This window comes from Daphnia magna, linkage group LG4 (assembly GCF_020631705.1).
Source record: "Daphnia magna isolate NIES linkage group LG4, ASM2063170v1.1, whole genome shotgun sequence".
In the NCBI taxonomy this organism is placed as follows: Eukaryota; Metazoa; Arthropoda; class Branchiopoda; order Diplostraca; family Daphniidae; genus Daphnia; species Daphnia magna.
Genome location: NC_059185.1, coordinates 3,608,491 through 3,628,778, shown reverse-complemented (window position 1 = coordinate 3,628,778; position 20,288 = coordinate 3,608,491). Strand labels below are relative to the sequence as shown.

Genomic DNA, 20,288 nt, shown 5'->3' with positions numbered 1-20,288 from the left:
CGTGTCTCGTCAAAACGTAGGAAGGAGGGAAGATGATGATATCGTTGACATAAAAGATTGCACGAACGAAAATCACGGACCCCCTTCGTTCAACAATGAAAAGGAATAAAAATGGCTGATTTATTGAGGACCGGCCCCTGGCTGCGCCCATCCGCCCCATCTCCTCCTCTTTTTTCACGTTTTTCTTTTGTTCTGCAGCGCTCCCATTTTGATGATGGCATTCGCTTTGGCCCGTGTTGAATGTTGATTTATTGACGTTTCGTCACTCTCTTTTACCTGTTAAAAAGTTCTCTCTCGATTAAATCTCTCTCACCACATTTTTAAGGCGAAATTTCAGGGTCGGTGACAGTTTTTCTTTTCTTTTTTGCCCCTATCGGACCTGTCGACAATAGCCTGTCCCGCTATAGACTTTGTTATTACAATACTTGTCTTATCTCCAACCCCCCCCCCCTTTTTTTTTTCTCTCTCTCTATTTATGTTTTAACACTTTTTTTTTTTAAAGGCAGCGTTGCCCTTCAGCCGGTAATCATTTCCGATTTCAATCAAGCGACCGCAACTTTGTTTTGAACAAGAAAACAAAAAAAAAAGTTATTGACGTTATAAAGGCACATAAAAAAAAAACAGACGGCGTGTACATTTAAAAAAAAAACTCACATAGCCTCAAGTGATGAAAAAATGTTATTTCCTCCCTTGATGCCGGATGAGTTTTTGCTTTTTACACGTCCCAGATGTTTCGTAGGAAGGATAGTCAGGTATTTTATTTTATTTTATTTTATTTTTTTTTCTCCCTCTCCAAACTTTCTTGTGTGTGTTATCGACACAGTTGGGCACACGTTACGGAGAGAAAATAAGCGCGTTAGATATGTTGTTGGAGGCGGGAAAAGGTATCGAGGTAAAAAAAAAAAAGAAGAAGAAATACGTGGATAAAAGAGAAAGAGAGGAAGGGGATGATTATATTCCACCTGTGCTGTGCTTTTTTTTTGGGTACACACACCTGGTCGGGATAAGAAATGTGGAATTACATAGGGTGAAGAAGAAGAAGAGTATTTTCTTTTTTTTTCAAGAATGTGTTCATTCCATTTGCCGAGATGGAGAAAGAGCCCCCGTACATGTGTGATGTTGAGGAATCCCAAAGACCGGATAAAGTTGAACGAGTATCAAGGTAAAAAAAAGAGAGAGAGAGAGAGAGAAGAAAGAACGAAATAAAAAGATAGCGCTAGAAGAAAGAAAAGGAATAGGTAGTTTGCCCGAGGCTGACCGCTAACCACAGTCATTAGGTCGCTTACACGCTATGCGTTGCCTTCAAGATGCTTATTAGGGCTTAGCCTCAAACTGTGCAACAGTCCCATTACAGCTAGAGCCTCTCCACTCGAACAAAAAATGGTGTACATGCTTTTGAGAGAGAGAGGGGGGAATCGGTTGGCTTGCCTTTCGTGGAGCTGCAAAAAAAAATAATAAATAAATAAAAGGAAGACACACATCATAGGTACAACGTACCGGTGTACGCACAAACATACACGCCGTAAGAATGAAATAGATAGAATGGGAATCATACAACAGCCAGTGGAAGAAGACCAGATGGCCAGACTAAATCATCAACTCCCCCCCACCACCACCACCACTCGGCCCAAAAACAAACCAAAAATTATTATTCTAAAAGAAAAACACGGGATAAGAAAAAAAAAAGGGAAATGAACATCTCGAATGGATCTCAAAAGTCCAACATAAAAAAAAAGAAATCGGGGGTTTTAAAAAAAGTGAAGACAAAAAATCGAATTGAAATGCAACGATGACAATCAATGGAAAATGCGAGGTATGCCGATGAGCATTGTTGCCAGATAGTCTCCTCCAGATTGGGAATTCTGTTTCTGGTTTAAAGTGTGTCTCCTACGTTTGCGTTCTGTCTCTTTCTCCCTCCGCCCCGGCCTTAGCAATCGTGATTCGGTCACGACTAATGACTCACTGATTTGATTCGTTTGTTAAAAGGGCGATGGGAAAAGAAAAAAAAGGGAGGAGGTGCACAGGGCACGTAAGGAAGTCTAAGCTGCCGTGATGTGGTTCTCGTCTAATTTCTCCGACTGTGACCAGCATATCCAACTCACGCTTGGCACACATCACCCCCTCGTCTTTCTTTATAACTCGACATTTTGGGGCGGCAGTAGCAAAGAACAAGGCCAACATCTAACCTTTTTTAAAAGTCTAGATAGTTGGGGTGGACCCTATCTTTCCTACCTCCGTTATTTGAACGACGTTGGGAGTCTAATATAAAGAGAAAAGAAAAAAACGGGGAGAGAAGGGAGACTCGTCCATTTGGCTGCCGTCGGTCCCTGAAAAGCAATCCGTTGATTAGATCGAGCTATATAGAAGAGGACAAGAAAGAGAAAAAAAAAAAAGGATGGCTGGAGTTGCTCGTCTTTTCAATGGCGTACAATCGAGTTAAGGCCCCAACGAAGAGACAGAGAGAGCTTTTTTTTTTTTTGGTAAGGGTGCTGGTTCCACTGAGGAAGAGGGGGAGACTTTTATTTTTTATTTAGCCATCGATTATTCATCGCGCGGGACTGGGTTTTGTGTATGCGCGCGCTCAGTTTGCCCTCCCCTTTTTATAGGTTCCCATTTTCGGAACGTATCGATTGGTGAAATTCCAGCCGACGCTGTGTGCCAGTGGAGAGAACTTTCTGATGGATGGATGTCTGAGCGGCATGGCACTGGATAAATCAACAGTGTCCGATCAGAGGGTAAAATAGTATGGGGGGGTTAGTGGGGGGGGGGGAGAATGAAGCTGAGGTGTAATAGAGGACTAAGAAGATGAAGGGAGGGGGAGGAAGTGCAGCATAGCGGAAGTAATCGGGACTTTGTGTGTGTCAAATCCGCCTGTCCCATCTGCTCGTAATCGGCGTTGCTTTCTGCTCCTGGAACACTGGGCCGAGCTTTCAAAAGAGCAGCAGCAGCAACAACCCCCTCACACGAAAAAGAGCTACCCTCTAGTTCTTCTGGCAATTTTCAACCCTCTTTTTCTTTCTTTTTTTACCATCCTCCTTCAATCAGCAAACGTGTAAGGGCGAGTCTCTGCGGGAAAGAGCTTTTCAGCCGATTGCCTTTTTTTTTTTGTTTTGCGCTTGTTTATGCACAAAACAAGAGGATGGTCAACCCACTCTGCGTGTTTTTGTCTATAGCGTGCGGGATGATGACAAAGAGTCGGGGATAGGGGCGCCAAGATCCGCGCAACTGATGTAAACAAGGGTTCTAAGAATATACACACTAAACACACACACACACGCAGAGAGTCTCTCTGGTAGTGGGTAAAGAAGAAGAAGAAAAAAAAATGAAAGAAGATGACAAAAAAGAGAGAGAGAGGTACACACACGCGTCGTGGATCTTGTGCCTCGTCTCCAATTTCCTATCGACTGATTGTGCGTAGGCCGGAACAAGAAGAAGAAGAAGAAGAAGAGGAAGAAAGCTTGTGTATTATTTCACCCTCTTGCACCGAACGTGTGCCGCGGCTTTGATCGGTTTTTGGGGGGGGTTGTTGAAAATAGAGAGAGCCGGTACGACTATTATTATAGACTTGTGTGTCTCCCCCTTCCCTGTTTCCTATTCGTTTGTATACATTTCTGTGTGTGTGTGTATGCGCATTATTCAAATCGAATGAAGGAAAAACAAGTCACCGGGACAGATATCCGGATTCAATTTGCATTGATGAGCCTTACACACTGCCAGAAATGGATTGAACCCAACCCGGGCTCTAGTCTCCCTCCGTTTTGTATGTGTGTGTAGATTTCTTTTTTTTTTTTAACACATAAATTCAACACACACACACACACAGTAAATAGTGCAGTATATGCCTACTGTATAAGATATTATACGAGTCCATAAACTCGCAATGGACATCATCATCTATTTGATCGCTTCTCTTTATTTTTATGCTTGAAAAAAGACTGAGTGAGACAATGCGGACATGTCTTCCGGTCGGAAGCGTCAACACCGTGCCCGCCATATTGTTATTTGCCTTTAGCTTTTGTGTGTGTGTGTGTGTAACAAGTTTTATTTTATTAAAGAAAAATATTATTATTTTATTTTCTTTTTGTTTTAAACAGCGCCCTCCTTCGTCGTCACTGTCGTATTCAGGACCTGGTAATGACGACACGCGGTCGCCTGGCTCAGTCGGAGGCACTCCCGGACCTTTGAGCGCCGCCCCGCCCCTCTCACAGCAGAGCGTCGACAACGTCAGCGAAGCAGGTAGGCACACCACCACCATTTACACTTTAAATGACGCAAAGCCACGAACCCATCAACAATTGGTTCCTTTTCTTTCCTTTGTTTCGTTGGCTCCTCTTTTTCCTTTTTTTCTTTTGTGTGTGTGTGGCCGATTTATACTCCACCTCCTCTTGCATCGGCATCACGAAATGAATGGAGGCATATCTTTTTATTTCTCCTTTTTTTGATGATGGCCATTATTTATTTAATTTTTTTTGATCCCGCTCTTTTTCGTCATATTCCGCGCAATCTGATTGAGTAACAATCATACACCGCCAAAAATGGGGGGGGGGGACAATTGATTGCCGACTGTGTGTCCTTATCGGTCGGTTTCCAGTCGGAGATGATCGCTGTCAAAGAGTAATCGACTGATCGGCCGTCTTTATCTTTCTTTCTTTCTTTCTTTCTTCCGACTATTAAGACGTTTCACGTAAAATCCCGTTTATTTTTTGTGGGGGGGTGGGGGGCATGGGCAAAAGAAATGGCCGGTCGATGGCAGAATGTGCTTGATGATTACGTTAGTGCGCTCTTCGACGTCAGACAATAAAATAAAATGCGGTAATCTAGTAACGCGCATCAGCAGTCCTAATGCATTCAGTGACGGGGAGTTCTCTCTCTCTCTCTCACCGGTGCTAACACGATTTGTGCTGGCCTGCCACTAGAGTGTACAAAAAAGAGCACACGCATCTCCCCAACACCAAACCATTGATGAATTGTAGTATATCGATAGAATTTTTTTATTTTTTATTTTTTTCGGCTCTTGTGTCTTTCTTTCGAGGGCCAGCGAAATGGGGTACTGGAGTTGATGCGATTGTCGTGTACGGTTGGTGAAAAAAAAAAAATGCCATGCATGTTACATGTCTAGGGTGGAGTTTGTTATGCGGGGGGGGAGAGAGAATTGCGAGGGGTGGCTAAAGGAGAACGAATTACGTCAATCCACCGGGTTAAGTGCTCTCTTCTCCCCACACACACACACACAACACAACTAAAAAAAAAAAATGCTCTCCCTTTTTTCTTTTTGAATCTCAAAACCAAAAGAGACAAGGGGACGAGTTCAAGAGTTTTAGAGGCTCTAAATATTATTTATTTTTTTTTTTTTGAAAAATCCCGCCATTTGTTGTCGTATTATTTATGCAGTTTGCGTTGTGTGCAGTGTGAAAAGAAGGATTTTGGGGGAAAAGCACTACTGGTAGTAGTTTTACACTCTCAAGTACTTAACCGAGTTACGATGGAGGGTGACGCTCATAACAAAACAAAAATTGCGGGCCGACAATAGTCCCGTAGTTGTTGCTGTTGTACCTTGTCGAGAGATGCTTGACGCGTACAACAACAACTTTCAAAGGTGCGTCAATATTTTTGGATGATTTATTATTTGGATTTGATTGTTGTTGTTGTTGTACTAGATAATACAGATCATTGCCTCGACCGTTTTCATTGCAAAAACAGGGCGATTGATCCAGTCTGAATTTTTTTGTTTGCTCTCTGGCAGTTCATCAAATTTCAAATGGGGAAAGGCACAAAGTCTACGTCTTTCGTTTTTTCTTTATTTTATTGTTGATTTCTTTCTTCTCTCTCCTTTTTTTTCAAAAATAAAAAGAAGTCGACATCCTTTTTGGCTGGCCGGACTTCTCCTGTGAAAATGCGACTTCCAGGAAGAAGAAGAAGAACCGCCTATCTGTTGTATGTCTGTGTGTGTGTACACGAGTGTTAAATTTAGAATAAGAGACGGGCCAACCCCAGGTCGTTCCCTCCCAGCGACGCTGCGAGACGTTCTGGAGCGTAAAGTTTTCATTCTCTCTCTCTCACTTTTTTTTTTTTCTTTCCCCTTCGTTCCACAGCTTCCATATCCCCCCTCTCAATTTTTTTTTTTTGGCTTTAAATTTGACTCGTTTTTCGAAGGAGAGGGGAGAGAGAGAGAGAGAAGTCCAAAAGAGGAAAACACAAAGTTCTCTCTTTCTTCAACGCGTCTAGGAAACCAAAGTTGTAAGGGAAAATAAGGAAGGGGACTTGTTCATGCGTTCGCCATGTGTGAGAGTGAACGGGCAGCAGCGAACGCTCTCGACCCTGTTTTTTTTTTCTTCAGAAAAGCGACGTCGGATGGACCGCAACGAAGAGTGGCAAAGTAGACCTTCATATTCTCTCCCCTATACACAACGCACACGCAACCGCCAAACTTGATGGGTTATTCTTGTACACACACACACACACTCTCGCGCGCCTATGTACGAGGACGTAGATGTGTGTGTGTGTATATATATACGTCTCTCGGCAAAGGCCAGACTTTGTTTATTTGGCTTGTGGTTTTTGCTCTGCTCGTCTTTCGTCCTCTATAGCCACAGACTTTGCTTGGCATTTAAAAAAAAAAAAAACATATCCCCCCGTTTTTGTTTTTTTCCTTTTTTCGTTGGGCCAATTTGAATTGGGTAGACACGTCGAACCGGTTAACACAAAACAAAAATTCTGAAAGTTCAAATGGGATTTGTGTGAGATTCGAACGAAGGCATTCGAGTACTGGGCCGTTTCATTCCAAAAACGAGGTAGTTTCGGGTTAGAATCGATTGCCTATCATTTCAATAGAGAAAAAGTGAAGGGTTTAAAAAGAAAAATCTACATGTAGTGTACATGTAAATGACGTTGTAGAAATAGGAAAACTTGTTTTCCTTTCCATCACAAACGCGAGTCCTTTGTGTGCGTGTGTGTGTGTTTGCAACCAGTCTCGATTCATTTCCAAACGAAATGAATCGATTCCTGTAATCTGTTTACATTTAAATGTGCGCTCATTTACATGCGGATTTACTTGGAAACGCGCGCAATGGAAATATGTCTGTCCCACTATTGACGAAATGAAGAGAAATGTGAAACACATACTCTTCGTCGCCGACTTTTTGCTGCATCTCATCTGCCTTTTTTGAGACGCATCGAATTTCACGCTTTTCTTCGTTCTCCCTCCCCCCAAAGTTAAAAACCTGAAATTCCTCGAATGCATTTCAATATAAGAAAATGTTATGGCTGCAAAACATAAAAAAAATAAAATGGGGGGGAAAGGCCTGCAGGCCGAGGTCTTATGTAAGGCACTAATGTCACAACGCTATCGCATTTCGCTTCTAAAGTCTTCAAGTCAGGGTCTTGGACGTTGCAGACAAAAAGACACATTGGAAACCAAGTTAGAAGAGACTTGAAATCAAACGCTCCTGTTGGATTTTTCTAGAAAAAGAAAAGAAAAAAAAACAGTTAACGTTTTATTTTTAAGATGGAAACAAGTCGGCCGTTTTGTTATTCGATTAGCTTTACACGACCGTTTTGCCTATCGGACAGCACATGTTATTGTTTGTGTGGGTTTGGCTAATGCGCCGTCTTCTTGTCATTGATGACATGGAGGTACGGAGGGGAGTTGCCTGCGGTAAGTGACAGGAACCGTCAGCAAATCAAGCCACCTCTATACGGTAATTTTCTATTCTTGCGGGCGCAGACAGGCGAACTGGCGTACACCAATCGCTGCTACATTCACTTCCTCTTCTTCTTCTTCTTTTTTTTGTGTGTGTGTGTGTGTGGAAGGGAGCTGTCCATTTGCAGCTCATTCATCAACTCTGGCAAGTCTTGTTGTTTCATGTTTGTCTCTCCCACCAGCCTCCCGGCCTAGTCTGGCTCCGGTGTAGGCCCCCCCTTTTTCATGTGGGAGAAACCGGCTGTCGTTCCCTGTTTGTTTTCGGGTTGGCTCTTCTTTTTATTTTTTTATTTAAAGAAAAGTCGGATGTACTGAAGAAGAGACGGAGAATAAATAAAAAGACAAGATGGTGGTCCAAAATAAGGGGGGGGATATAGAAAAGCGGACGTTTAAAAAAAAAAGTCTTGTCGGGTTTATCAGCTACTTCCGCAACCGCCAACATTCATGGACATGGCCGTCAATTGTCGCCCTCCTTTCCCTTTCTCTCTCTCTCTGTAAAAATAAACATAGCGGACTTGTAGATCATTCTAAAACAATCGGCCACAGCTCAAAAAAAAAAAATAAAAAAAATAAAAGCAGATCTCCTAAAAACGACCGAGGATGTAGACTATAACTCGACTTCAGTAGTCATCACTGGCCGCCATTTATTGTAACGAGCGAAACGATACAGACATTTTTTTTTTTTTCTTTTAAAATTTCTTTTCATTTTTTTCTTTTAAAGAATCTCTTCGATTTGGCTTAAGTTTGCGAATTCAATCAGGGAAGATTCGGAATTGCTTTGTGCTTAACTCGAATGTCGTTCGTCTTTTTTCTTTCCTTATTCCCCTTGTGTTGTCGAGACGCTCGTAAATCGCACGGCCCCTACGACGACGACGTCGATGCCTTTTTTTCTTCTTCTTTTTTTTCTCCCTCGACGCTTTGCAAGTTTTGCTTGCCCAACCCTCGTAACCGTATAGCTCTTAGTAGAAAAGTCTGGCCAAACTGCCTGGAAGTAACGACCTCTCTCATTTCTCTCTTTCCTTCCTTTTTTTTTTTCTTTCTTTTTCTCATCGTCTATCTCTCTCTCTCTGATTCCTCTCTCTCTCTCTTCACAATCTTCTTCCAAAAAAGAGAGACACACACAAAAAAGAACTGGCACTGACCCAGAAATGGTGCTAGCCAGCTGATATCTCGTCTATAAAATCACATCAAATATCATCATCATCATCATCATCATAATGAGAACTGTGTACAAGTTTGGGTTGTTGTTGCATTGCTGGTGGACGGCATTGCGCACGAAGATGTTGACTTGAAATTTGCGCGACATTTTTTTTTTGTTTTGTGTTTTGTTTGGGAATGCAGTGAAATGCTCAGTTAAAAAGGGAAGGCGTTAGAAGCTGGTTGAGGAAATGGCTCGAGTTTCTGCAGCTGTTGGTGACTTGTCAGGGCAGACACAATCCATTCAAATAAGTTGGGGATTTCGGGCCAAGTTGGCGGGAAGCTTTGATTCAAATTTTTCAAGTTGTTTCGGATTTCCAGTCATCCCGCACTAAATTTTGTTGGCCAAGAGTTCCAGTTACTAACAGCAGTTTTACACTGAAAATCGGAAAATGTTAATGTTTCTAAATAAAGAAAAAAACAAAACAAAACAAGGACAGCAGTTTGAAGAGGCCCAGATAACAGTCTTTTTCAATCCCTCCTTGCGCATATCTCGGTCTTCTATTTCCTCCGTTACGACGTTCGTATATTCCTCCCCCTGCCATTCTGCTTATCCCACGAAGGAAAGAACACTAGACGTTTGTAAAATGTGGCGATCTATGGGCAGATATAGCCAGTCCAGGTATATCTATACAAGAAGGCACTTCTTTTTTCTTTTCTCTCGCTCGCATCTAAGCACACTATGCATATACACGGCTCCAGGTAGAGGACGTCAAGGAAATCCCACACTCGATCTACTCCTAGACAATAACCGTTGAGGAGGGGATGAAAACAACAACAACCCTCCTCCTCCTCCTCCTCCTCAGAAAATAATAAAAAATAAAATATGTTGTTTGCTGGCGGCTCCAAGTCTGGCCCGGTTTTCCTATATAGAGTTCTTATACATGGTGTGTGTGTATATATATATATATTGCTATCTTATTGATATGCAACAAGGGGAAAACCTCCTATTTTCTTTTTTTTTTACCTTCCGAACTACCTGGTATCTTTACCCATCTACTTTTTGTTTTGTTTTGTTTTGTTTCTCCATTTTGGTCCCGTTGTCTTTGAACTCGTATAACATGCGGGTCGGGAAAAAAAAAAGAACACGAAAAATGTGTGATTGAATAATGCGCCCGTGTCGTCGGAAGGTTTAAAACGCGTGAAGAACGGGGGAAAGATGACCCCGAAAAATCGAAGGCCAGAATTGCGTTGATTTGAAAAGATGAAACAAGAAAACTCGAGTTCGAGAAAGGGAATTGATTGTTGGGGTGACTCACGTTGTTGCAATCGGGTTAGGAATTATTTGTGGCGGTGAGAAATGTAATTTCCTCTTCTCGTTGGGTCGGCTTCTCCATCTAACGAATGCCTTTTTTTCTTTTCCGTTCGTTAGTTTGTGACTATTGTTGATGTTGTTGCTGTGAGAGTTGTTTGGCTTGAAATATTATAATTGCCGGGGTCTCTCTCTCTCTCATCGAGCTGACTGCGAAGAGCTTTTTAGAAGTGGAAGGAACGAAGGCCTCATCGCCCACGGCCACTCACGGTCTTCAACAGCGCGCACACACAGAAAAACAAAACAACAACGTGTATATAAGAGAGTTTTTTTTTTTTGTTGTTGTTGTTGTCTTCTTCCACTTCTTTTCCTTCTTCATCGGTTTTTCTCGTTTCTTTTTGAACTGTTGATTCTCGAATTGCCTCTCCTTTTGACTCGATACCAACCACCGAAATGCAGAAAACCATAACTATTTCTCTCACTCCCGACCGTTTCGTAATAACAGCACCGCAACAGCCAAAAGCAGCCGTTTCTTTTTTTAGTAGTGTGTACGACGTAACAATCTGATCGCTTACACACACTGTCTCTCTCTCTCTCTTTTTTCATTGGCTGGCCTGGTCTTTTTCTCTGTGTGTCTTTGAAAAGAAAAAAGAAAAAGTCTTAGAAAGAGTCACACGATCCGTGTTCCAAGGTCTATTGACACCACGTCATCATCGTAGGTGGCAATGGACCGATGGTTGGTCGTCTTTCTCGTCGGATCGCGTTGAAAGAAACAGGCAAACGAAAGGTATTTAATGAAGGGCATATCGATTGGTTGGATTCCTGGTCTGACAACTTGGGCGGAGCTCATTGGGCCAACGTATTGTTTTGATGTATGAAACGAGAAATAGAAATGGAAGGGGCATCTAGACAGAAGACACAAAGCATAAAAAAAAAAAAACTATTGGGAAAATGAAACAAGAAACAAACGGCTGATTGGTTGGGATGGAGAAAATAACAGCGCGCGTTAGATTGTTGTTGCTGCGATGCTGGTAGTGTCTGCGCATAAATCTGTTGTTTCTTCTTCTTCTTTTTTTCCCCGTTGCCAGTTGGAGCCAATAGCCACTGGCGAAGAAGCGTTCCCAAATCAAAAAAATAAAAATAAGAAAGAGAGAAGAAGAAGAAGAAAAAAGCAATCAAGGACTTGTGTGCATGTCTATGCGCTTGTGTATATACCCCTTTCTGTTTTTGAACGAAGGGATTTGTTTCCCTATTGATAAGAGATGGAAGATATATATATATATGGTGCTGCCGGGCGGGATTTCGTGGAAAACGAAAACGTAGAAAGAAAAAAAAAACAAAACCCAAAAAATTTGAAGAAAAGAAAAGTGCCGAATTTGTTCGGTTTCCATTCGAGAAAATGAATCGGGGCATGCAGCAGCACCAAATGGCGTTTTATTTTCTTTCAAACGTAGGGCTGGGTTCGTTTTCCTTTTGGTCACGCCAAGATAAGCGATCCAACAAATCAGGAGGAGAAACGCAAAATAGCGCCAACAATGACCACCCGTGTGTGTGTGTGTGTAGCGATTAGCATCCCCGTTTTCAAGACGTTTTGTAATGAGACTGTTTTTTTTGTGTGTGTCTGTGTGTGTGTGTGGCATCTACACCAGTATCCCGAAATCAATAATTCACGCAGGCCAAACACGCAATGTCGGGGTGGACAGATGAAAGGGGGGCTCGCGCCAGCGCAGTCATACAAAACGTAACGACCCGCAAAAAATCAAATAAAAAGAGAAACTTTTCTTTTCTTGATGAAGAAAAGACGATGGCCAACCGAAAAAAACAAAAAAACGGGAGGAAGTTGAAAATGCGTTTCCGATGGACGGGACTAGGTTGAACGGAAGGGCCTTCCTCGCGGCTACCATGAGAGATCCACGCTCGGCTGAACCGTGACATGCCTTTTGCGGTGATTCCCCCCCACCGTCTTCCTTAACTCGATCGTTTTTTTGTTTTTTTGTTTTTCTTAAATAATTTTTCCCTTTGCTTCGTTTCTCATTGGGAACTCTTTTTTTTTATGTTTTAAAATTATTTTTGGTGGTCTTGTTTTTCTTGTTGCCACGGGTTGCGTGTGCCAACCGATCGACGTTGTACGACAGCTCACACCTGTCCAAGCTGTTGGTTACTTCCAACATTTTTTTTTTTTCTTGCTTGCCTACGATGGCCGACGCCAAGCAGTCTAGCAGCGCTGCCGCTTGTCTTTCTTTCTTTTTTTTTTTTTTTTTGGGCTGCGTCGTTAAACAAAAAATTGGAGAGAAGAGAAGGATGTGTATTTTTCTGTTGTTGTGGGGGCAACGAAGAGGGCCGAGTAAAATAGAGGAGGTAGTTGTGTGGTGGTGTTGTTGTTGTTGTGGTTTTTAGCTGAGGTGAAGGGGGAGGAGATGGAGCAAAGTCGTGCGGCATGCACGGCCGAAACCGCAGAAAGAGCCAAGAAAGAAAAAAAAAAAAGGGAATGAACGAACTTGTGACGACGATAGGGGGGGGACTCGCTGACTAGAGCGCAATTCTGTGTGATGATGAGAGCTCATGGGAGAGTAACCTTCCATTTCCTTCAACCCTCAAATTAGCCAAATTTCCGTTGTTTTTACGCCCATATAGAACGCTCGATGAAAAGCTTTCATGTCGTTTGACTCTTTTTTTTTAAAGAATGTTTTGATTCACGTGTGTGTGTGTTGGGACTTTTCTTCCCTTTCGAGTAGGGGAAAGAGAAAGAAAAATCGACAGGAATTTTCTCTCTCTCTCTCCCCCGGATTATAAAAAGGAGAAGATTGTCCAATGTCGTGAGCGCTTGCCAGATGTTTTGATTGGTGCAGCGCTCGCGCCTTTCCCGAAAAAGGCCGTGTGTGTGTGTATCGAAATCCATCAAGAGTGATGTATTCCTTACAAGTTTCTTGAAAAATAAAGACGACGAGGACCCTCTCTACCCAATATCGTAACCTTCTCGTGCTGCTGTTAATGGCTATCAAGGGGGTTACGCATACACATCAGAAGAAGCCGAAACACACGAAAGAGTTGCATAGAAAACATTTTTTTTTTCCCTCTTTCTCTCTCGGGTTATGTAGAAAGAAGAAGAAGAAAAAGACGAACGAGAGGATATCCTAGTCTTAAAGGGTAGTAACTGTAAGAAAGGAGGGGGAGGAAAAGCTAGTGGTCATTTGTCAACGTCAAGGCCGGATGGCGCATAGCTGCTGCTTCGGGACTAATAAGAAAAAGAAAAAAGTTGAAAAGAAAAAGAAGAAAGAAGGAAAAGAGTTTTGACGATGTAGAAAAAGAAAAATGTTCATCATTGGATGGCCATTGATGGAGGGACACACACAAAAGTTGTCTGCGTGTGTGTGTGTGCGAGCAAAATCTCGTACGTTGAATGGCGGTCGTGTGTGTGGAGAGAGAGACGCGCAATATTTTTTCACATCGAATCAAAGATGGTGCCATCCCGAAAATCAGAAAAAGGACATTTCCTACGATTTTGGGGTTGGCTCATCGTGGACGAATCGTTTGACGTGGTCTCTGCGGGAGCCGTGTGCGATCCTGCGCACATTTTTTTTATTTTTTTTTCTGTTGATAGAAGAGGCACCCTCGAATGGTTGCCTTTGATAGGTGACGTATGGTGTGTGTGAGTCGCAGGCGCGGATGCGCGCTGATCGACAGCTTTTAACTGCGCCGGACGCGCGCACACACGCCATTCTTCTTTCTCTTCATAGGCAATGAAGAGCGCGGGTGGAAGAATAGGGAAGGGGAGCACGGTTGCTGATTGGACGTCGACCTGTACAATTTCACGATCGATACAATAGCGAGGAAGGCCCTTTCTTTAAAAAAAAATAAAAATAAATGGCGGGTCCAACTGTTTGTTTCATTTTCTAGTGGCTTCTAGCGGATTGACTCTATGCATTTTGAGTTCTAATGTCGGGAATAAAAGACCCTCCCTCTCTGATGGATGCTAAACACAAACTAAAAAAACAGCACATGTACAGTAACGTATTACGGATTACGGAATAAAGAGCTTTTCCCCGACTACGAGAGAGAGAGAGAGAGGGGGAGGAATCTCATTTGTAGAAACATCAGTGCATGTCAGTCATTGGGTGACAGGCAAAGAAGGGGGAAGGGAGGGTGAGTCGTGTTCACACACACACACACACGCACGCACACAAAGAAAATAAGTCTACCAGTCACACTGCGTGTGTGCGTAAATTGTACCCATAGAAGAAGATGATAGAACCGAGTTTCAAAATGAAATATCCGTGTCTGTCCGCCCATTCCTTCCCATTCCAACTTGCACAAGAAACATGGAGACGACAAGAAAAGAGAGTCAACGTGAAAAGATGTAGGGAAACAAAAACAAAAAAATGCGTCGATAGGATTGCCATGTGAATGGGGTGGATGAGGAGGAGTTGATGTACGCCCAAGAGCACAGACGTCGCCGAGGTCAGATCATGTGCAACCTCGCCGATGGGGGTCGCACTCTTTCAGGCTTTTAAATGCCAGGCCTCTTGAACTCTTGTCTTTTTTTTTTTTAACATTCTTTTGTCGTCTTTTTTTTTTTTTTCTTATTTTTTCTCATTTCGTGCGCATTTTCTTTTTAATTTTCCCTTCCGGAAATTAAAAGAGACACAAGTTTGGTTTTTTTTCTGTTATGCGTGTGTAACGAATGATTCATCATCTCTGGTCGGGTGGAGGAAATTGGATAGAAGCACAAGAAAATTCGTTTTTCTTTGTCGAACGATGCGAATCTTCTCCATTTTGTGTTGGATGGGCAAACGCGAATGACGTTCCATTTTATTTTTTACGCCAACATACGTCTAATATCAACGACTTGCATCAGGATGTAAGCGAGATCGATATTACAGCAACTGTCAGAGGTCCTATAGATACACGATGCAAACATCCATTTCCTTCTCGGTGCAGCGCGGCACATTCTCCCGTTTTCAAAAAAATAAAAAAGGGAAAGTGAAGAAAGAAAAAAGGGGGAAACGAGACCGGAGATGAAACTTTTTCGTCCCTATTTATCCCTCAACATCTTCATTGTGGAAAGCCGTGAAAATGGGGGGTAGGCGGGGGCTATATCCCAAATGAAAATAGTCGGAAATAAATCTCGAGAAAAAGGAATGTCTTGCGTCTCTTCTCTTGCGAGTTTTCAAAGAGGGAAACGTCAGCAAGCGGAAATGAAAAAAAGAACTCTTTTGTGTTTTCTGCTTGTGTCTCTTTTCGAACGTGCGGGCATCTCGATCTAAAAATACACACACACACACGCACGGTTAGGAAATGGTGGCACGGCTGCTCTTGCTGATTCTTCAACACATTTCTACCCACTTTAAAAGACTTTTAAAAAAATGTGTTTAGGATCTGTATCAAGTCTTGAGTCATTTTTCTTGTATTTTTTTTTGTTTTGTCTTCTTTCAATGTGTGTAACGACGGTTGTGTCTAAGGAGAAGGTTCTTATATATCAGCTGTAACGTGCGGGCGGTGGGGGATGTTTGGGGGAGGCACACATACAAAAAAGAAGGAATAAGTCAAGTAGAAATACATTGCAAAGAGAAAGAGAATTGATGGGCCTTTTTTTTCTTTTCCTCCCTTCTTCTACTACTACGTCGGTTGGAAGGAGATGGGGGGGGGGGCTTATAATGGTATACAAGACAGAGAAAATGGGGAGACGGTTGCATGAGCTGCCGCCCTGTGACAGTAGACAGATTGCCATTGCTTTAGACTTGGTCTCTCTGGATCCCTCCTTTTTTTTTTTTTAGCTTTTAGAATGAAAAAAAGAAATTGCACAAGAAAAAAACACATATACTCACACATATATAGACTTATATCCTATACATATATACCCATTTGTTTTTTTTTTCCCCTCGCTGGTAAATTCTCTCTCTGGAGGAACACACGAAGCCCTTTTCGTTTGTCCCCCCCTCTCTCTCTTGGCTTTCTCCGTGTCGTTCAGACAGAAGAAGAAAAAGACAAAACAAAAAAATGAAGAGGAAATGAGATGACAAGAGACGTAGCAACAAGCAACTCTTGTCTGATGTGCACAGTATATATTAGTTTACTTCGAAACTAAAAGAAATAAAAGTTTCTTTTCTTCTTTTTTTCCACCCTCGTTCAGCGCCGATCGATTGCGTAAAAAAACAACAAAAAGCAAAAACGTAGACATTTTCTTTTGTTTATCTGAATTCGAAAGATGTTCAATAATCTATTCGGCCAACGGGGACATTGAATGATTTAAAATCACGCATTTCTCTGTGTGTATTTTTATTTTTAAAGGGGGGTGCTTTTGAGTACGATGAGGAAAAAGAGAGAGCAAAAGGGAAGCCATTGATCCTCACGTCACCACCCAGTACAGCCAAAAAAAAAAAGCGGCAAATCCCGGCGTCGTTAAATGCTCGTTCGCGACGACGCGGGGGCCATCAGGGAAACCGTCAAACAGGCCGTTGCATGAACCCAGCCAACAAAAAAAGGAAAGAGAGAAATGTGTATATTATAATAGACTCGTTTCTTTCTTTTCTTTTTTTCACCATCGACTTCTTGTTCACGACGGTTGGTAAACAGCTCATAGAAAACTGATCACCGATTCAAATAACAAGCCATCAGAATAAACATAATCGTTGGATCGTAAAAGGAAACAAAAAAATTATATATTTCCCTTTTTCTTTTTTTTGTTATCCTTGTAAAAAAATAAATGGCTAGTTGAAAAGGATATAGGGTTCAGCAGCTGTAGCGAACTGAAAAGAAAAAAAGAAGAAGAGAGCCATCAGACGTGGAGGGGCATTTCTTTTCTGCTCCATTTTGAAATGGACGTTGCGGAAATGGTCGGTACTTTTAGACAGAGACCTCTCTTTGCTGGCCTTATTCTTTGTACTTAATAACAACTATCCATATAAACGTGGATCCTATATAGCTATAAGAGAGAAATAGAGAGAGAGAGATATCTATAATGTATAGGAAGCAAGTGCATGCGTCAACTACAGCCGTCCAATTTGGATGATGCACGGCTTGGGCTATACACACATTTTCTCCATGTTTTTTTTTTGTTTTTTTACGACTAGTCTCAATGACTTTCACTCGTCTCTGCCGACTCCTTCAGACGTCCTTTCACGTCCGTAAAAAAAAAAAAAAACAGCGGCAACGTTTGCCCGGCACGCTATAGACCAAGCCACGGGTAGACCATTTTTTGGTTTTCGGCCATTTGAAATTTGGAAATTGAAATTCACTTTGAATATATTTTGCTTTGTTATTGAATGGGGCAAACAGGGAGAGCTTGTGTGTCTCAAGAAAGCCTTATTGTGTTTGATTTGGTTTGAATTGAGGCCTTTTTAAATAGAATTTGTTTGCAATGTTCAATCACGCACGACTGGTGCCCAGTGTAGAAAGAGCAATTGATGTGGGAGGTGCCGGCCATTTAAAAAAAAAAAAAAAAAGAGAAAGGGAAGAATATTAAGTTTGAAAATGCAGGGGGGGGGGAGGGGGAAAAGAAGGTGGATCAACCTCCAAAAGGGTATTGGGAGGACGTGCGGAGGCAATTGGGTAACAGACCCATCCCCAGTGACATTGATTTAACACTCGTGTTTGCCGTATCCCGTAGCGTCCAGTCTGTAACTTTGTATTTCACAGTTACCACACACACACACACGTCTGTACTGCGACATTGCCAATGTTTTTATCCATTTCAACTTAACTTATTTCCCAAAAAAAGAAAGAAAAAAAAAATCAGCCCAAACTCGTGCGTGTACCTCATTCCTATTTTGTTTTTGTTTTTATTATTCAAGTACACACACACACACACGGACCCCCCCTCCAAACATAGGTTATTGAGTCTATGGCATATCCCCCTTATGACCCGAAGCTCGTACACAGTATACATTACATCTACTATTTATATTTTATAGATAAAAACGAGGGAAAATAGAGGACAAGAGCTGTGTGTACGATCGATGTCTCGCTCCCAAGTCCCACCCATTGCCAATGTTGCCCATTTGAAGGAGAGCGCAAACGGGGGGGGGGGACGCGTGTCTCTAACCCTATATGTGTGCGTTAGAGAAAGAGAGAGAGAGAACACGAGCGTGTGTGTCCAGGGCATCTATATAGCTCGGGACACCGAAGATGGATGAGTCTCGCTGGACTCCGGGACTGGACATTTCGGGGTCTGTGTAGGCCCCCAACCCACCCCCTCCTGCTCCTCACCGTTTTCTATATATACAGATGTGGAAGCATCAGCCGACTAAAGAGAGAGGGAGATCAAAGATCTCTCCCTCACGGGATGAGAGTATAGCCCGTCTCATTAGTGGACGTAGATAGCTGCGCTCGTACGGACCTACAGGGAGGGATTAGACATGGAAGAAGATACAAGTCTTATCCCTTTGCTTCCCCCCCCTCTAAAAACACTGCGGTCCCCCACACTCTCCCGTCCGGTCCTTTCCTTTTTTTTTTATTATTATTATTTTTATTTCTATCGCATTGCATTTTCTCGTTTGGTTTTTTTGAAGCTGAAATTCGTATTGTCTTTCGCTGACGTCGGGCATGAAAAATGCGCCAATTTTGAATTAAAAAAAAAAAATTAAAAAAACAAAAAATTGATACGAAATTATGGGGGATGATTTCAAGTCCTCGTTATTCACCGACAGACGAAGAGTTTTATTTGGGATTTAACTGTTTAATTTACGACTATAACGATAGCGATCGTAATGAATTCGAATGGGAACGATGACGTAAGATGTTATTTTCCTTGATCCTCTTGCCGAGTATCTTATTATTGTTTATTTTAAGCTTTAGATTTATTAAATCTTTTGAAAAAACAAAACAAGAAAAATAAAATTAAAGATGGGAGCCCGTTGCTGGGCAATAGCTTCTTGCGTTCTTCTCGCCTCTCGTATTTGAATAAATCCGTGCAATATTTTTTAAGGAGGAATGCAATAGCAACGAGAGACTAGAAACGGGACTGGCAAAGCTACGCCAGAAAGAAAAAAAAAAAAAAAAGATAGTAGAATAGTAGAAGCAAAAGGCCCGGGTAATGCGGCTGCATACGTAATGTGATGGGTGCATCTTCAATTGACGTGAAAGGCAGCTCAGCACACACACACACACATGGAGCCCGCTGTTGTGAGGACTGAGATGCTGGCACAAAAGTTGATTTATTCAGGAATGTTGATGCAGTCAGCCATGTTCTTTTTTTTCCCCCTCTCCGTTCGTTCGTTTTTCATTTTGTATTTTTTTTCTCCTCATTTCTTTCATTTTATTTGATTTTTTCTTGAAGCAAAAAGGAAAAATAAAATAGACGAAACTTTTCGGGATTCAGACAGTCGCGTACTCTGCGACACGAGGCGAAGGCAACGTGTTAAAACTGGCACTAATTAATTACTTACGCCAGCGAGAGTAAGCGCCAACTGAACGAAAACGAGGGGGAATGAGATAGCAGAAAAACGAATAGATTTCAACTTTTATAGATGCGGCTCTACGAACGCAACTGCTACCGTCAGGGTGGCACAGTGAAAAGACACGTACATTTCATCTAAATGCAGATGAAGTCTTTTTCCCTGTTATATGTATATTCAGTATATGTAATATATGTACATGTAGGGTTTCCTATTTAGCCGTTTGCTGGTTTCAAATTCATTAGGGTCGACACAGTTCCAGTGCCCAGCATCGAGCTAAACTTGTGTGTGTGTGTCTCTTCGATAAATCGGCCTCCCCCCCCCCTATTTTTGAAAAAAATTTAAATAAAATATTTCCTCGCTGTGCATCAAAAATGATGTCTGTTACATGCGACTGCCATCGTCCTGAAATCTATTCGATGTAGCCAAAATGTTTTGTTTTTTTTGCATAATGGACAAAGTGAAAATTTACATTCACCAAAAAGTCCAATGATTTCCCCCTCCCCCATTTGAAAAATCGAACAAAATCAAAATCAAAGAAAAATCCTTTTTTTAAGACGAAAAATAAAAATTACAATAATTCGATAATGGCATAACGGTAGACGAATGAGTTAAAATTCAGGTTTCCATCTAGAAGAATGACGACATTTATATTTGACGGAGCCAAAACCCAAATAAAAACTCTTGTTTTTGTGGATGACAGATTATGTGTGTGATTCATTCGTTTCGAGAACGTTTGATTTCATTT

The 20,288-nt window shown here is 41.9% G+C and overlaps 1 protein-coding gene across 1 annotated transcript in view; it reads left to right on the top strand.

Moving 5' to 3' along the window:
* The window catches only part of LOC116921953 (homeobox protein homothorax), a 72,646-nt gene that overhangs the window by 19,530 nt on the left and 32,828 nt on the right, over nt 1-20,288 (top strand). The window contains exon 7 of the mRNA XM_045173176.1: nt 4,095-4,236. Within this exon, the coding sequence (XP_045029111.1) occupies nt 4,095-4,236 (142 nt within the window). The remainder of the gene's footprint in view (nt 1-4,094; nt 4,237-20,288) is intronic.